We start from the raw sequence: 19,216 nt of genomic DNA, 5'->3' as shown, positions 1-19,216 counted from the left end.
TGTGTGTGTGTGTGTGTTTGGATAATGTGTATGCAAGCGTGTATCTTAATATCAGGAAATACAGGATGAACCTGCATTCCCTCTGTAACCAAACACAACATTATTTTGAACATCCACACTATTCCGTAATTTATTTAATGATAGCTGAACCAATCATTAGTTGAGATAATTTAATATTAAGCCTTTCATTTGCCTAACTGCTCTGTTCTCCTTTGATACAGTCCATCCCTCGCTACACTTAAATGGCAACAGCACAAGGTTAAAGGTTAACCCTGAAAGTGAAAAAGCAGTTCATTTGAATTCTAATGCCCATTTAGTTCCGCAGTATAAGGTTTACAGCTGTCATTTGCACTTTTACAGCAGACTTTGAAGTTGATTTTAAAAAGGAAACCACAAAGCACACTGCAAGAGGGAGCATCATCATTTGAGATAGATGCAGTTAAGACAAAGGTTTCGTCAGTGATTTTGATTATATAATGATATTACACTGTTTTAAAAACTTTACTTTCAGATGATCGAGAGCTTCCCCTTCCTGGTTACCGTTGTCATAGCAAATGGATTGAATTGTTGTAAAAACATTTGTCTCCGTTTGGTGTTTTGCAAGTGGAGCTCTGTGTCCTAATCGGGATAGTACACGCTTGTTGTTTTGGTCTACTGAACATGTGGGATGTTCCAAGAGTCTAGAAAGCCACTGACCTACCCAACATGCTTGAACTAGATCACAACAACTAGTATGTAATCAGTATATAAGACAATAAAGTAACAGACTGGAGAGGTGCAGGTAGCAGAGGTGCAGCGCAAAGTGTCTGTTAGCGGTGACCTTTCGGCTGCAAGACGGATGATCTGTATAGAGATACACAGTGTTTGTTTATGTTCAGCTACACTCCATCACCTCCAGTCTATTTTAACACACACACACAAAGTCACATTATGGGGGACACAAACAAACACATGCAGTCAAGACTACTTGTGGACTGGAAAAGCACTCCAGTGGACACACGCTTTTACCAAAAAACGTACTGAAATACATGGACAAATGCACACACGCTCGCTTAAAATGAGTGCCCGCGTTAATCTGGGCTGTGTAAACAGACGAGGGGAGAAAAGCTGCTCTCAGACCAAAAAGAAGGAGCGGCAGGAACCTGTAATGACTCAGGAGCCCACATCGCAAACCTGCAGCCTCTGCTTACACGAGTACACTAAACACGGCAAGGTTGCTACATCACTGCTACCACATAGAGGAGGGGTGGGACTTTCCTGTCAATTGTCCAACGGCAAACATCCAGCTCATTACTATTTTTTATTTTTTTGCATTGAAACACACATGGGGGGGGGGATATGTGTTGTGTCAGTGATCTCACACCAGTTAACACCAACTATTTTGAGTACTGAGCAAAGTCAGTACTAACCTGTATTTACACCCAGATCACAAGGGTTCCGCTCCAGTAGCATCCTGGTCCACAGCTGCAGTTGAAGGTCAGATGCTTCATTCAATTGCAGCTGAAGTCAGCGGGAAAGCTACACAACGTATTACCGAGTAAACACACGAGTAAGTAGACAAAAACAGGTTCTTTTATATCCTCTTTTCTTTCTTCTGTTTTGTTGTTCATTAGTTCACAAATACAAGGATGACCACTGTTTAGCACACACACACACACACACAGGGAAGATATGGAAGTGAACTGTGTGTGATGTGTTTGGTGAGAGGGAGGAGTGGATCTGGAGCCAGAAGGAGGACGGAGACATAACAGATGAGATGAGAGCAACACCAGACAGACAGGAGTGTTTGTTTGGAGGGATTTACTTTTTCATTTCAAAAATCTTTCCCAATTGACATGCATTTTATAGTATTGATCAGTTTTTATTGTGTTTTTTTAATGTTTTCTGCATTAGTATGTCTCAACACAAAAAGATATGTAAATTAGGAACTGTTTAAAAAAAAAAGAAAGAATCCTCAAACAACTCGTCGGCCATCCAAACATCCGTCATTCTCTGCTAAAGGACTGACAGGATTCACATATGACAGTAATGACTCTTCACATTATACTGTACATGACTCTATGACATCATCGTGTTCTATTCCATTGACAGAATGTGACCCGTCAATGGAATAGAACACGATGATGTCATAGAGTCAGAGAGTTCTGTCGGAACAGATCAGCCCCTCGATGAGACCACACAGACACACGCTTTTGTCTTGTTGTACGAACACTAGCGCTGAGTTTGCGGTCAAGACGGATTCATTGCATTGAGTGACACGTCAGGTGAGCTGAGAGCTGCAAAGAAAAGTCACATATTGTTAACCTGTGGACAACTGAGCCAAAACGGAAAACTCTTCCGTTTTAACTGTCTGAATTTAATTTGAGAAGAAGAGCGACCTCTGTTAGTTTAGTGTCACTCATATTATTGAGTATTTTTGTTTCCTTATTATGTGGATTATTAGGGATTAATTGTGAGCATGGCTCGAGGTGCTAGTAACTTCCGACCTGCTCGCCATCGAAGGAGCAGCGTCCGCGGCCTTTGGGCGAGCCATAATAAAGCCACCCAGAGGTGAAGAGGACGTGAGAAGACCCGCCTCTAGTTTTAATTGCTTCTACTTTTTAGTATTTGTTTCCTTATTATGTGGATTATTACGGATTAATTGTGAGCATGGCTCGAGGTGCTAGTAACTTCCGACCTGCTCGCCATCGAGGGAGCAGCGTCCTCGGCCTTTGGGCGAGCCATAATAAAGCCACCCAGAGGTGAAGAGGACGTAAGAAGACCCGCCTCTAGTTTTAATTGCTTCTACTTTTGTTTCCTTATTATGTGGATTATTATGGATTAATTGTGAGCATGGATCGAGGTGCTAGTAACTTCCGACCTGCTCGCCATCGAGGGAGCAGCGTCCTTGGCCTTTGGGCGAGCCATAATAAAGCCACCCAGAGGTGAAGACTGGACATGATGTTCAAACCAAACGCACTTTTGGAGCAACAATCAGAGTCCAAATGACAAAGCTGTCGGTACCAAACTGAAGTGCTGTCTTGTTCCCTCTCCACAGGCTTCCTTCCAAATCCTTTCAAAAGCAGTCAGTTATATCACTAGACAGTGACCATTAGGTTGTTTTAATCAAGTGTATATTAATTTGCTCTTTTTGGGGAACCTAAAACTACAGTCTGCGCTCTTAATGGAATAATCATTTCAACGTCTAACTGGTGATCATCCTTTCAGGGTCACTGAAAGTAACAGTTACTGAACATTGACGGACACCCCCCTTCATGAGGTCCATATGGAAACTCTCAGTCAGCTAGAGGTTATGTAATAGGTATCTATCCATGTTTATATGAGAGAAATCTGTGGATGGCCTTTCAACCGCAATAACAACCAGTTTAGACACACGATACCCATGTAGTGAATGTTACCATGTTGTGATAATATCACTGTTGGTCTCCTGCTATTTCTGTTTGGCTGACAATGGAGATGTTTCAAAGTTCTCATGGCAGACTATTACAATATGTCTGTGTGGTATTGTTAAACAGTGATACATCATTGTCAAATGAATTGTCACATGTTGATTTAAAGACTACATTTCCCCGTAAACACTGGCTCAAAGAAAATGCCGTTTCTTATCCCATAGCTTGGATTTCTCAGTACGTGTTTGTCTTCCTGTTTGCTCTGCTGAAGAGGAAGTCATTTAATCCACTGTGTGTTTTATTTGCTCCCTTTGACATTGTGTGAAGTCTGAAAACCTTTTACTCTGGTTAAAGCTGGAGGAACGTTGACCACTTCCTGTTTCGTTCCGTAAAACAACCCAGCAGAGTTTCCCAAACAATCGGACTCGTTTGCACCGTGTGTAAAAACGTAATGGTGTAACGCAGTCTCACGTGCTATCTGTGGTCGCTGTGGTTCACCTGCGGTGCAGATAGGTCAGGTTATAAAAGGTCATCATTCTCTAAATGCTTGAGAGTCATAAACAAGTGAATGTTTTTTTTTTTAGTTCACAACAATTTTGTGCTTTAGTGTTATTTTTATTAGCCACACTAGCGGTGCGGCTCTATGAACGGTAATGTTGGTCCGTCGTTAACCACTTTGGTCCAGACTGAAGTATCTTCACGACTATTGGACGGATTGCAATGAGATGTTGCGCAGACATTCATGCTCCCCAGAGGATGTGTGCTATTGACCTCAGGGATCCCCTGACTTTCTTCCTCTAGCGCCACCATGAGTTGATATTTGTGGTTTTAATTAAAATGTCTCAACAGTAATTGGACAGACTGATCATTTCTTGAATAAACCGTTCCAGTGTGATTCTTACTGTTAAATATTTGTTCAGTAGACCACTGACTGGGCTGCCAGATTTCCAGATTCGACTTGAGAGTGTTGGCTGCAGTTTTAAGGTTGGACCAAACATCTCTACAGTGTGTCAAGAAGAGGATACCAATCCTCTCAGCCATGCTTTTATGCATTTATGATAATTACTTCCCAATGCTAAAATATTAGACATGGCAACACACGCAAAACATGAATTTGAGATAAAGATTCTGAATGGGGTTAGGGTTATGTCAGGATATGTAGTCTTCTATTCATGTATAGATTCATACAGCGAAATGGTGTCTACAGCTTGTAACATTTACATAAACTGAAGAATGGAACGGGCTGTTCTGTCTGCAGTCTGTGCATTTCTCCCACACATGCCACATTGGCTCTTGTACTGTGACCAGATGCAACTAATTCCAACTCAAATCTACTTCAGGACTTTGGAGTCCTTTATACAGCTCAAAGCCAATATTGGATACGATATTAATAATGATGATAATAAATGTGAAGAGTCAATTGATTTTACAGCTGAAGAACCGACTCGTCAGTGCTCTCTGGTGGACAAACTATGTAATAACAGTTTCTTCATCACCTCAACATATTTTTTAAATTTCTAAAGATGAGATAAAATCAGATGAGATATCGTCCCAGACAGTTTATCAGATGGGCTCTACTTTAGAAAGAAAAAAAAAGAGTCGTCTTACATCACCTCAAGTCATATTTGAGCTGATCAATAAAGAAGTAGACCTTTATGGACAGCAGACCTCGGCATCAATGCTCAGTGACTGTTTCTTAATTACTCACTTTCTTGTGTATCAGGGTCATTCTTGTCCTCAGGCAACATTGAAGGGTAACTCCAAAAAGTCGACCAAACAGGAACCTAAATGTTGGTGGTTTCCTGCACGACTGGGAAGCCAAAAAAAAAACAGAGGAATATACATGAATCAGAAAAGCATCATACTGTCATCAGCTGTAGTAAAAACAAAAATGTACCAGCATGTGGTGCGTGATCATTCTTTCTCACTCGAGTCTTATCGAGATACGTTTATTTTACACAAGCTTAAAGACGACAGATATATGTGGGAGGTCTGTGTTGAAAGGGTAATGTGAGACATTGTAGTTTATGGTGTGAACAGTGTGTGTGTGTGTGTGTGTGTGTGAGAACTTGTGTCTCTCCATCCACATTAATCTTCAAGGAATCTAAAAGAACAGAGAAGCATTTTATGAGCATAATTATTATTGTTTCAGATAGCATAGTCATTAAATAAAAAACATGACCAGAACAGTAACAACTGTCAACAAAGCTGGAGTAATCTGACCTCTGGATCTTGTGTGAGTTCACCTGTAAACGCTGCACCTGGCCGCGGTTCACAGTAGCCTGAAAACAAAGCCCTACACTGCAACAAAAATAGAATTAAAGCTTTAAAACTTTATTACATGCTATGAAAGTCCTAAATATCTTTCAGTTATTTTTGGTATCGCCAGGACGAGTAAATTCCTCAGTAGGAAGTAAAAATATGTTTTTAAACATATACATTTATGTTTAGGAGCATTCAAATAACTTGACCAAAATACCTTCCCCCAAGTTTGACACGGCTCGGTGCAGATTAAGATGCCAATCCCAAAGTGTGCAGTGTTTTTGCAGTGTAGTGTTCGCATCCCAGCAGGAAAGCTGCATGATGGAAATGTATTGTTTTAATGTACCGGTAAGTCTCCTTTTCCTTCCTCCCTTCCTTCCTTCCTCGGGCCTCTTTTTCTCTGGACTGACGTTATTTCCAATTGTCTCCATGGTGACGGATCATAAGCACAGATTCACACCTCACAACTGTCCTAATTAGCCCCGAGGCAAGAGGCCGTTTAATGAGGTCTGGAGAACAGGAACAGTATAACCAGGTTATACAGTTACCAAAGATACGCGCTGCAGCCAAGTGGAAGGGATAAGTAACTGCAACAAAGAGATAAAACACAGCTGTTTGTCTCTGTGTCCAACGTTGACTGATGTAAAGCACTTTGAATTGATAATAGAAATAAATAGAAATGAATGATTTATAGTCCAGCCACTCCAATTCATTTAAAACAACTTTTATTTATTAAGTTTTTACAAATAAAGTAACAAATTTCATTGTATTGTAGCGCAACGTTTTTTTTTTAATATGAAGCTTGAACACTCTATACTTAGTGCAAAACATACCGTTAAAGGCTGCCGATGACTCCTAACATGTATTTTGTTGTTTTTTTCTTTCATTCATTCACACATTGTTTCTTTTAAATCCCAACCAGTTTGTCAAATGTCAAAACACGATACAGAAAAATGAAACCACTGAATTAAGAGTGGTGCCGCTACAGACATTAAAACTGCTGATAAGTGAGAATAAGTGAGAGAAAAAAAGCACACAAAAAAAAAACCCAGGAGAGCATCAGAGAAACCAGAAACATATTGAACATGTTGAGAAAATTGTTTTCAGTAACAGTCAGAGAAACCGTTGCTGTGCTTGAGACTCGACATTATTCCACAGGAGCAAGCTTACATGAAACAGCAAAGAGATGCACTGAATCCATCTGTGTATGTGTTTGTGTGTCTGGATCTGTTGGTGCACTGAAAGGCTGTTGTTGTTGGTTTTTTTTACACGTGGGCACTTCTACAGTAAAAAAAGCATAAAGGTTAGCAAGTGCTAAACACACAAAAACTGTGAAAACACAAACTGAGTCTAATGCGAGCAAGTTTGAAACAAGTATTGCTACACTGCATGTGTGTCGCCAGAAAAAGGAATCCTACCTTCCCCACTTTAACTTCAGGAAACTTCACAATAAGTGTGCCCACACTGGATAACTCTCAAGCCTTTCACAGTAAGAGTCCTTACACCACAACTCCACAAAGGAAACTTCACAATAATTGCACCCACTGATGTTTAAATCTAGAGCTTTAAAAAAAAAAGAAAAAGAAAGAGTCCTCCAGCAGGGGACGTAACTGTCAAACCAAACTGTAACCTCAGAGCTTGACGGCGTACTGTAACTTTAAATAATATTGCATTGTAGCCACTGCACAGTAGGCATTCCTTTCATAGTAATCGTGTAGTAGAGACACAGCAAAAGATGATCAAACTTCTACTGTGGAAATCATTTGAGGCTCGAGCAATTGCAAAGTGGAAATCCAGGCTGGTACCTGGCAACTAAAAGAGCTCCAGTGAGTAAAAGCAGTCAAAAATACACTGAATTTACTTTTTCTAAATTCTTTACCTCTGATGTTTTCACTCCACTGGCAACAAAAAAAAAAAGCGACATGGCACTGAGTTGGCGGCGTCGTTAAAAGGTTTGACTTCTTTTGACAGATCCTGATAACCAGAACTAAAGCAAAGTGGCTCAATGAGTATTCACAGCTTCAACCAAACTTGCCTAGTAGTAAAAATGTTGCATTATTATTCATGAGAAACTGAAAATATCCCCAATAAATGAGCAGAAGCAATGCGTGTTTTGTTTGTACAAAGTAACCTTTTCATGTGTTTAAGTGAATCCAGAACAAGAACTAAATGTTTTAAGTGAACGTCAAAGTTTGTACCAGATATGTTTTCACCTGCACGGACAAATGAAAAGAGAAAAGAGGACAGGGTGTCAAAGGCCTTGAATCTAAAACCGCCATCATCACTTCCATCGTTTCAACCGTCATCACTACCAGCACAACCATCACAACCACCGCCGTGCTCTCAGTCACTCTCACCACCACCACCACCACCACCTCTACAGCTGTGATGCGCAAATATGTCTAAATGCTTTAATGTTTGGTTTCGACATTTCGGTGAGTAAAACCGGTTATAACCCCAACGGTGCCGCTTCAGAAACCTACGGTGAGAACAGCCGTGAACGAGACAATATTCATACCTTTTGCAGACTTTTTCTGCTCGATAGCAGCAATTCTCAGATGAGGAGGCATTCCCAACCAGATCTGTTGAAAAGACAGTAAAGTTCTGCTGGCTTTGTAAATGTCTTTTTGATTATTGAACGATTAGATAGCCAACGTCTTTCCCAATTGGATAACAAAGGTTTACACTAGAGGAGCAATTAGCTTCTAACTATGAGTGATGAGTTCCTACATGAAAACACGAGTTCATGCCAGAGTTTGGACAGTTTTGGTTATTTTACTGGAGAGGTTTCTGTATTTCTTTGTTTCTGTGTTCTCTTCTCGGCTCAGTTGGGTTGCACCAATCAGGATTCAGCAACCTTTGAATCCGATGGTAGCTGCTCACACCATTTCACAAGCCAACTGGACTGTGAGGACAGAGCAGCGCCGACATTCCCGTTAAGCCCACATCAACAGACCGACCACATGTCTGTCCAGCTATCGTAGACTGGGTGCTTCAACACACAACGCTGAAAATGAGTCTTTCACCAATTCTTTCATTATGTAGGTAAAAAAAAAAAAGAATTAAGATGATTGGTTGGGTAAAAACTAAATCTACACTAGAGCTGCATCAACTTTAGTTCACTGTATCAATGTGTCTTCTGCTGACTTTCTGCTGCACCTGTGCCTCTAACATACAGAGTGGTCCAAGCTTCAAATACAATCTTCAACAACTCCCTCCTTAAAACAAGACATTCCTGCACACTTCTCCCCTCAATATCTACATTTAAAACCCTGAAAATAAAAAGTCACCGATGACCTCTCATGGTTCCTCCATCTGTCATCATGTTGGTGGTGCAACGGGCCTCGGACACAGGCCTCACTGCACAGAAACAACACGGACTTCAACACTGTGGCCTTTTGTCAATCTTAAGTGGACAATCTCATTGGTTTATTTTGAGTTTGGGTCAATTCATCTCTCTATCAATTCAAAGAGCTAAATTGGGGAACAATTCTTGCGTTTTGGGGAGAAAAACACTCAATTAAACTGAAATCGAAGAGAATTAACCACAAACCAGCTGAAGCGCGCACACACACACACACACACACACACACACACACACACACGCACACACACACACACACACGCACACACACACACACACACAGTAGCAGCTAACAGCAGCCATTAATACTGCATCTGCACCAATCTACTGCATTGCTGCTCCACTCACACCAGGTCCAATCATCACCACTGTCTTCAAAGTGACACCCCCAGAAAAAAGAACTCTCCACACGTGCTGTCAAGTGTGCTTACTTTAACCCAAGTCCTCAACCCCAAAAGAAAGAAGCAACAGGAAGGATGCAAGGCACTAGTAAGTTCCTCCAGTGTTCCCCGGAGGCTCTAGGGGGGGTCAGGGGAAGCGAAAGAGAGCAAAGATAAAAAGACAGACTTTTTTTTTTTTTCTTCAAGTACACAAAAATGGACACCATTGGTTTATACATTCACATTCATCTAACAAAAACAGGGAGGAAAGGGAAGAGGAGGCCGATTTAAAGTGTCTGATATAGAAGTACTGTATTAAGAAAAAAATAATAGCTAGCATTACTTTGTTATCTAAATATCAACTATCCTGCCGTTCACTTATAATCAGGCTTGGAGGTCAGTTTCGACTTTCAATTCAATCAGTAATAAAAAAAGGAACTGAAACTGCGGTTGATTCGTTGATAAGGCGTTTGTTTCAGACGATTACTGAACAGAGGCTCAATTTTCACTCGTCTCTGAGAATCCACTCGCTGAAAGCAGTGAATTGAAAGTGAAAGGACCCCGAACCGTTTCTCTGTAAGCTTTTTTAAATTTTTTTTATTTGTGATATTTCACCCTAAAACTTATGTTGTCCAACAACATTTGCTAATAATAAACAACAATAATCACAGTGTTTCCACATCGTACACCGATGTGCGCGTATAACAGGTCCATCAACAGAACACGTTTTTGTTTCTTTTTAAATAGAATAATTATCATTAACAACAATGTACATTGCAATCATTTCAACACAGAGGTTGAAACCACCCTAATGATGACACAAAGAACTGAGGCATTAGTCTGTGGATGTGTCTGTTAAACGGCTGCTACGCCTCCAACAATGTGTGTGTGTATTTACACAAGTCTGGTTGTGTATGCAGGGGTGTGTATTTATGTGAACGTCGTGTAATATGTGTGTGTGTGTGTGTGTGTGTGTGTGTGTGTGTGTGTGTGTGTGTGTGTGTGTGTGTGTGTGTCAAGATTGCTAGCCGGGGGCAGCAAGCAGAACAAACCCAACGAAACAAAAACCAAAATAAAACAACGAAATGGAATCATCATGGCTGACATTCTAAAAAATAAACAGAGACACAAACTGTACAGGGACTCTGATATTATTCTGTTAACAAGGCCACTTTTTCACGCTGAGTTCTCTCATGTTTGGGCTTTTTTTTTTCTTCTTCTTTTTTTGTCTCTAAAAGGTTTCTGCTGTTATTGCTTCAAATGGCAACAGAGAGGCGGAGAGAGGGATGGAGGGAGAGGTGGAGTCGTGACGGTGAAGAGGCGTTTGATTGGTTCCATTCAGTACTTCAGCCGTGGCGCGCACACACAGCCAGTGTGCTGCTAAAGCAAGCAGTGGACTGGGAAACGGATGAGGTGTTTGACTGTTATTTAATGCAAACATTCTCTCGCTGCTCTCCTTCTTCCTCCACTGTTTGTTTTTTTTTCCTCCATCTCTCTCCGTCTGTTTGAACGGCTTGTCAGAACAAGGGAGGAACAAGACACAGAAGGTAACAAGAGGAGCAGCTGTCGCGATTTTTCCTCAAGCCGACGAGTCAAAACGCCACCGAGCGCCGGACTCTGAACCAGGCTCAGTTTGACGCGTTTGATTTCTCAATGTGTGTTTGATTTGTTCTGGATTTTCTTTTGTGCTTTGAATTGAGAAAACATTTCCAAATTCTGAATACTGAAGAAAAAACATTTTCCTAAACACCCTGAACATCTCTCAATGAGGCTCTTATCTTATTAAAGCTTTTACCTGCTGCTATGTGCATCCTTCCTTTAAAGCATACATTTAAGGGATGCAAACTGCTGGATGAAACCCGGCCAGTGCTCCATTGCAGAGTGATGCAGCCTCCCGTGCGTCGTTTGATGTCGACACTGAACATTTAACGCGATGGCCAGCCATGCTGCCCTCTGCATCCACCAGTTATGTCTTTTCTGCATTAAATTTGGAAAAACTGCATTTTTGCATGTTACTGTTGTCTTTAAGTGCTTGAGATTATCTTAATACTCAGCAGGAAATGGAACAAGTGTGACCGAGCCATGAGTGCGCACACACACACACACACACAACACCTCACACACCAACAGTAATTAACGCCAATCCGGCACCCTGTCAAAATCTCTTTGGCCTTTTAACATTGCACTCATGAGTCTTTTCCGTTATCCTTGAGCATTTGGCTTTCTGCCACAAACCCCACAGTCAAACAGAGCACAAACGGTGTGACTGCATTTGTGTCTGTGACAGCTTCTCACACACAAACATGGATGGATGCAGAGGTGAGATGCATCACACAAACTTTGGCGAGTTGGCCTCAACGCACTCCTGATTTCTTTGCTCCTCTTCATTTCCTTTTTTTTTTTCTTTTCTTTTCTATTCTTGGAACGGGTCAGCTTCGGTCACTTCAAACTCCTCGCTCTCCACGCTCCTCCAGTTCTTCCATCCTCCCCCAGCCGATCAAGCCCGTAACACTCTGTTCCACTCCAGTCCGGTCCGGTCGGGCCGTGATTCAAACCAGCCCTCTCCCCCAGTCTTACGTGGTCCTCATGTTGGATCCTCCTGGGTTGCTGACTGACTTGTGGAGAGAGTTGGTCAGGTGGAAAGCCTGGAGGGGCCCCTGCCCGGGAATCTGGCCCTGTCCACCAACCGTGGTGGGGTAGGGGCCCAGCGGCTGGGAGGTGCTGACCAGTAGAGGCCCAGGCTGTGCCGGGGCCTGGTGTGGGTTTGACAGGCCGTGAGCCGGACCGGACCATTGAGCGCTGTAGGCGGCAGTGGGGGTGTAGTGGGGGAACTGGGGAGGTTGGGATTGAGGTGGGGCGGAGGAGGCAGGGGGGTGGCACAGGGAGCCCTTGCGGGTGGCCAGAGAGGTAGCAGTGGTGGAGTTTGTAGGGAGGTGGGCCGAACCTCCAATGCTGCTGGGACACAGCTGGCTGGGAGCAGAGTACTTCCTGCCCAGACTGGCTGACTGGATGACCTGGAGAGATGGATATTTTACATATTAGACTTGTTCGTTCACGCACATGTATATTCTTCAATGATCCTAAAATCCTATTCTCATTTGGTAGATATCCGATTAGAAATCAGAGGTGACAAGAGGGGTCATTTTTGCCTTTGGGCCCCTCTAGCAGGTTAATCCGGCCATGATGTCATAGGGTGAAATCTTAAACTAACCTCGTAGCTATGTCCCTGTACTGGGGCCTGCTGCAGCTGTTTGGCACTCCTCTTCCCCTGAAAAAAAAGTTAGTTCAGTTTACTCATCTTCACATTACTTTATCAAACACACACACATAGACTGTGGGAGAGTTTAAAGCCCTCATTTTTCATATTTCACATTTCTTAAAAAGCAGCCTGGAACAATGTACATTGGGGCAACTTTATCCACTACTGGATGCTCCCAGAGCTGGGAAGACTAACCATTTGCCGTCTTTGTCCTTAAGCTTTGAACTAGTCACTAGAATTTGTGAGTCATTGCTGAAGAAACATTTTGTGTGTCAAATAAATTGAACCATAAAAACAGCAGTAAACCTGTGAGAGGTTCATGGCATCTCTGGCCCAGTTGTCCACCAGTTTATGGAGGTCATCGGTGAAGGTTCCTTTCCTCTGGTGGGGGGCTGACATGTTGGGGGGCAGACACTGAGAACCCCCCTGGCTGTTGTGACCCAAAGCGCCTGAACCGCTCACTGCATTGGTGCTATTAGTCCCTGTTGGAGGGAGGTGGAGAGAGAGGAGGAGAAGAGCAGAAGGATGTGAGATATTGTTCAAACTAGAAGATGACAATTGATGTTATCTGAATGAATGAGAATGCACTTCCTGTCTTGACCATGAAAAGGGCGTTGCATGGTCGGGACAGAGTTTTTAGGGTAGGTCAGCATGTCGACATGTTCGTTATATTGTTTAGTTGTAATGGTAGACATAATGATACTAGAGCAGCATATTAAAAACACACCATGGACACTTTTATGTGACCAAAACTAAGCCCGTTTCAGAATATTAAACATGGCGTTCTCTCAAGAGTCCCATTGCTTCGGGTTAGTGATACACTGGGCAACCTTTAAAGCTGACATGAAAGAATCAATGCTGAGGCCGGCCTGCTGTTGATCACAGTTTCCCCGCGTATCACTGATCTCGTGTCTGTTGTTTGACCATAAGATGGCACTCAAGCTCTGGTAGTGTGCTTTTATGTCAACCCTAAGCATCAAACCGATCAGAGCAAATTCACTGCAGAACAGGAAGGCAAACACCACAAACTGGCCAGGGTGTTCTATCGCAGCATGTAGCCTCTGTTCAAGTTAAGTTCACTTTTTTTATAAACTATTATATTATACCAGCCCAATAATCACAGCATGTTCATAGTTCAAGACTGAACTTATCCTCTCTAACAACCCAATAGGAAACTAAATCAGTATAAACGGAGATTATAAAACACCAGCTCTTTGCTACTCACTCTGCTGCTCACATAATAATGTCACATAATTATCTCAGAAATAAAGGATTTCAATCAAATCTGGATCCCCAAAACTGCACACAAAGCTGTTATAATATGCATTGTTTTTTAAGTTTTAAGAAATCATTCAGGTCAGTGAAAGAGAACTATTGTGATTTTACTCATGAATAATGAATATCACATCATAATTTCCCCCCTGCATGTAGTTTCTTTATCATCATTCCTTTACTATAGCTTTATAATTACGTTACACAGATCTGTTTGAATCAGATATTACACGACCACAGAGATAATGTGCAGAAATTACCCAGAAAAAACAAACTATACAGTTGGTCTGACAGAAAACTGGCATGTCATGCTAAATAAAATGGAGGAAAATAAGAATGAGGAGACGCTGAGTCATGAATGACTGCAGCAGAATGGAATTCTGGGCAATGTAGTCAAGACCACGAGTTATGACGAGGGAGGAGAGCAAAAGGGAGCGGGCAGAGTAGCGAACAGCTGTTCAGATGTGCTAGTGTGTGTGAGCTTGCAGGTGCATGCACTGTCAGCTTGAATCTGTGATGGCTGGTCAATTCAGTCATTTCAGTCTTCAAACTGGGTGTCAAAATGTCTACATTGACAGTACAACATTTCAGTAGCTGAAATAACTGAATCGAACTGATCTCAAATCTGGCAGAGGATCAAAGTGGGGATCTAAAGGACATTAGAGAGCAGGAGGAAGCGTGGGAGAGCAAGTGCAAGGATGGAGGAGGGCATCGATGGAGGGAGGAAAGACCAAAAAGAGAGATAATTACTACAGAGCTGGTTGCAGGGGCAGACTTTTTTCACCATCTTCCCTGTGCGGCCGGAAGACAACGATTGGAGGATTGGGAGAGAGTCAGAGTTAAACCACAACACCCGACAACCAAACACAATGCATCCAAGTAGGATTATTTGAACTTGTCAATAAACAGCACGTTGGGGTTGAGTTGCCCAATAACATCTTTACACTGAGCCCAGTACCTGTAACACAGTGCCCTGTGAGGCATTCGCATGCAGTTTTTAGATGTATGAAATGGCGAATGTTCTGTACTCTGCACTGTGAGAAAGGTTGACCACAGATGTTTGTCTTTAGACAATGACAAGATATGAAGACAACCTTCTGAGGAAGTGCAGACAACAACTTTAAGCCCACTTACTGCAGCAAAAACAGAGCAGTTAATACTGGAATATTTATATTTCGTAACCAAAGCTCTTGGATATAATACTTGTGTTTAACAGTAAATCAAAACTGAGTTTTTGCCTCAAAGTCTTGAATGTGTACTGTGGCTTGAAGACGTTTTTTGGGCAACCAACGCCCGGTTCTCATGTGATTCTGAGTCCTCTCTACAGCTCAAAGGGCCGTTCCAGAACTGGGTCCAAATTAAGATTCATATTTATCAAAGCACCCTGTTTCCAGACCTCCGAGTCGCTGCACACGTCTCTGATTTGGTCAGCCACTTAAAAAAGAATGAGGTGAAACAAAATGCCTTATTGTCCGGATCATTTACATGAATGATCAAAATCAATGTAATGTTTTCTTCCTCTTTGTGAACAAGAACAGTAAGACCCAGGTCTGTCTCTCTCCCTTCCTGGCTGTGCAGTGACAGGGAACAGGTGAGGGAGAGAGAGGGGAGGAAAGGGAGTGAGGGAAAGGAGCAAGGAAGAGAGAGAAAGGGTTTGAGCTGCAGAGGGTTCAGAAGCATTCATAAACATGTCTTCATGATGCACATAAACTTTACCCAAGACTACATATTCTGATTATATTACGTAGGACAAAAGAAAAGTGATAATCACGAAATAAAGAGACTTATGCACAGACTGATGCACAGAATTAACCAAGTTTGATCAAAAGAAATAAATCTATTAAAAACTGTTTGGCACAAATCTCAAGTCATCAGGTCTCCACTTGTCTTTCCTCGTTAGTCTGCTTGTTTTCACAGAAGGAAAAGTTAGAAAGGGAAGCAGTCAGGATTTGAAATTCAGACTGACGCACAAACAAAAACCGTGTCATCGATTTCTAACTTCGGACTAGAGATGAAACGTATGAAACGCTCGTTATCAAGCTAGTTGCCGTGGAGAATTATCTCATTGGCTGAAATGTAAACATGCTGCACAATGAAGCAATTTGAAAAAAATGTGCATTTTAGCTGCATTTCTTTATTTCCCAGGGAGCTAAGTTGCTTCATGCAATCTTGTATGGTTACATTGGACACATTCATGACCGACTTTAAAAAAAGAAATAATCAAAATGGGATTTGGTTGATCTGGTTGAACTGTAAACAGATACACCAGTTGCTCCTCTCTCTTTATTACACGGTAATTACTCAAATAGTGTGCATTTAACTGCACTTGATGTTACCAGCAGCACTTCTGTTTGTCGCCAAATCAACCAGGACTGATATCGTAAGGATTACAACGACTTCACAGTCACTAATGTAAGTTCCATGTCATAGAACCTCACAGTTGCTTTATTGTGTTTTGGCTGGTAAATTGCACACGGCCTCTAGAAACAAACAGGCTTCAATGAAAATGGCAGTGCAATTTGTTGACTGCCTTTTAACGTATTACTTTTAGACGGGTAATGCTTTGCTGAGTCCTTTCTATCAATTATGATGCTATTATTTTGTTTTTGGCAATGCTGTTATTCTCTGCAGCTAAAAGTGCACAAGTTAGGAAATGACCTGTTTGTCAAGGACGACCACGTCAAAGGAAAGACAGAAAGGGAGAAAGAAAGAATACTGAGAGAGAGTGGAATGAAAAGTATTTTAAAAAGTAAGTGAAGATGACTATGGGAAGTTTTGGGATGTATGTTTGTCATTAGGCTAACTTTCTGTATCCTGCAGCAAGCTCTTATCTCTAATTTTCCCTTTTTCCTCTGTATCTTATTTTCTTGTGGCTGTGCCAATAAATTGTACTGAAAGGAGCTACAGTGTGCAGAGCTCTCAGGTTTAAAAGTATTAGCCTGCATGCTTCCCCTGGGTGAATTAATATTTTCTATTAATGCCTGAAAAGCTGAATTGATTGGAGACACCAGTTTTCTGCAGGACACTGGTGATATCACAAGCAGAGGGTCTTCCTCCACCAAAGAAGGAAACCCACGGGAAGACAGGACGACTGTGACTTGACAGATATAGGAGTCCAAAAATAAGAACAAAAGTAAGTAAGGACAACGGGTAAAAAGAGAAGAGCAAAGAAATAAAGCGTTACACACAAAGAGCCAAGCAGGGCGTACTCAGAAAGCGCGTCCTCCTGCCGCCAGGCTTGAAGGCCAAACTCTCCGAACCCCAGCTGAACTTTACACAGCCTGAAGAGAGGGAGGAGGGAAGAGATGAAGAACCAGGAGAGGAGAGTGCAAAGAAGAGAGGGGAGACAAAGAGAAAGGTAGAGGTAGAGGTGAAGAAGAGAAAAAGGGAGAGAAAATGAGGAGAGCAACAAAAAGACAAAGAAAAACAGGGACATAGAGACAGACGGGACATACGTAAGACAACAAAAGGTATAGAAGAGAAGGAAGGAGAGAGACACAGGTGAAGGAATACAAAAAGGAAGAATGTAACAGTCAGTTAGCCATCACACTGCTTTACACAGAGCGAGAAACAGATGGAGAAAGATGTGATTTGTGAGCGAGTGAAGACAAACCAACAGCGTGCATTTATGCAAAGTATGTCTAATGTTGTGGGGAAGCTCGTGAGGCCTGCTGCAGACTGCGTGCCTACCTGGGGTGGGAGCACACAGGCTGGGCACAGAGAGCGCCGCCTCGCTGGTGTAGGCCGAACACAGGTTGTTGCTGGAGGAAGAGGGTTTGAGTGGCTGGAGCAGAGTACTGCTGCACGAATCGGCTAATCCTCCGGGGGTTAACAGAGCCAGCTGGCCGGGGTACATGGTGGGGACGCTCTGGGCGGATAAAGTGCTGCCTGGAGATAGCACAAGGCATGGGCAGGAGAGGACAGGGCAGTAGCGACACACCGGAGCGACCAGAGACACACAAACACAAAAGATAATGGACAAATAAGACACCCGACACCGTAGACATTTACATAGACACACACAAGCACACCGAGAGAGACAGACGGGGAAAGCAGTCAGAAATGTTCAAGCTCTGAGCCTGCACCAGCATGTAACCAAGCACATCAACACACACACACACACACACACACACACACACACACACACACACACACACACACAATGTGCACATGCATGCATAAACACAGAGACAGTGTAACATTAGGGTAAACGTTTTTGACCATCCTGGCTGAAGTGTAGGACTAAATATGTCAGTTTAACTAAATGACAAAAAATTACACATTGTCTCACTTTCGTCTGTTGGTATCTAGCTATAATGATATTTGTCCAGGTTTTAGTGAAATGAGTGGAAAAGAGGGGTAAAGCATTGCTTGAGCTAAATGCTCACGTCGACGTGCCATACTCACTATTCCAATGTTAACATGCCGATGTTGATCAGGTAATGCTTAGCATATTCGTTTAGCATGCTAACATTTGCTAGTCAGCACTAAACACAAAGGACGGCCGAGGATGATGTCGTTGGTTTTGTCATAAACGAAAGTCTTGGACAAATGTGTCAATGTCAACTATTTTCAGTTCTCCTTCTGAAAATACATGCTGCTGTTATATCTGGTGCCGTGAGCGACATACACAAACTCTTTGGCTAGTAACCACTAGAAATAAGCAACAGATCATGCTTTGGGTGAACCAACTCTTCAATATAAATGTTTGAACAAGAGCCTACCTGGCTGTAACGGACTCTTGCTGCTGTGCATGGAGCTGGTTCTGGATGATTTGGAGGATTTGCTTTTGGAAGGACGTCTCCTCCTGCCAGTCAAGCCTAAAACTGGAGGGAGCACTGCAGCTGGAGGGACCTACACAGAGTACCAAGAAAGGGTGGTGACTTGCTATATACTGTAGGAGATACAGTTTGTAGTGTTCGGACAGATGCAGCCAGTGTGAGTTACCTTTCCCAGCTTGGTAAAGAGACTGTCTATTTCCTCCTTCTGGCGGGAGTGCAGGGCCTGAATCTCATGCTTGTGCCTGGTGGTAGAAAAAGGGAATGAAAAATATATATGAGGAATTTGACAAGCAAAAGAAAGACAATGAGAGTGAGGAAGTGAGGAGAGAGGGCCAAGTGTTCAAGGAAGAACATTCCTTTTCAAGAAAAGAGGAAGGAGCCCGAGAAAGAAGTGATGAAGGAACGCGGGTGGTTAACCTCATTCTTGAGGGTGAGGAAAGAGGAAGAGGAGAAAAGAGAAGGAGCTCAGCCTTCTATTTTCGAGGGGCACATTAATAGAAGACAGAAGA

General features: G+C 42.4%; 1 protein-coding gene across 2 annotated transcripts in view; it reads right to left on the bottom strand.

The window, feature by feature from the left end:
• Positions 1 to 10,348: 10,348 nt before the first annotated feature.
• The window catches only part of wnk1b (WNK lysine deficient protein kinase 1b), a 72,924-nt gene continuing 64,056 nt past the window's right edge, over positions 10,349 to 19,216 (bottom strand). The window contains exons 31-38 of one of the 2 annotated variants that reach the window (XM_079183651.1): positions 18,874 to 18,949; positions 18,651 to 18,780; positions 17,617 to 17,814; positions 17,115 to 17,207; positions 14,677 to 14,718; positions 12,961 to 13,136; positions 12,607 to 12,663; positions 10,349 to 12,409 (exon numbers count right to left, since the gene is read on the bottom strand). In XM_079183651.1, the coding sequence (XP_079039777.1) occupies positions 11,969 to 12,409; positions 12,607 to 12,663; positions 12,961 to 13,136; positions 14,677 to 14,718; positions 17,115 to 17,207; positions 17,617 to 17,814; positions 18,651 to 18,780; positions 18,874 to 18,949 (1,213 nt within the window). In that variant the 3' untranslated portion in view covers positions 10,349 to 11,968. The remainder of the gene's footprint in view (positions 12,410 to 12,606; positions 12,664 to 12,960; positions 13,137 to 14,676; positions 14,719 to 17,114; positions 17,208 to 17,616; positions 17,815 to 18,650; positions 18,781 to 18,873; positions 18,950 to 19,216) is intronic. The other variant, XM_079183652.1, reaches the window with a different exon arrangement.

Source organism: Pholis gunnellus (genome assembly GCF_910591455.1).
Source record: "Pholis gunnellus genome assembly, chromosome: 22".
In the NCBI taxonomy this organism is placed as follows: Eukaryota; Metazoa; Chordata; class Actinopteri; order Perciformes; family Pholidae; genus Pholis; species Pholis gunnellus.
Note: the sequence above shows the minus strand (reverse complement) of the source record. Positions and strands in the feature narration are given on the sequence as shown.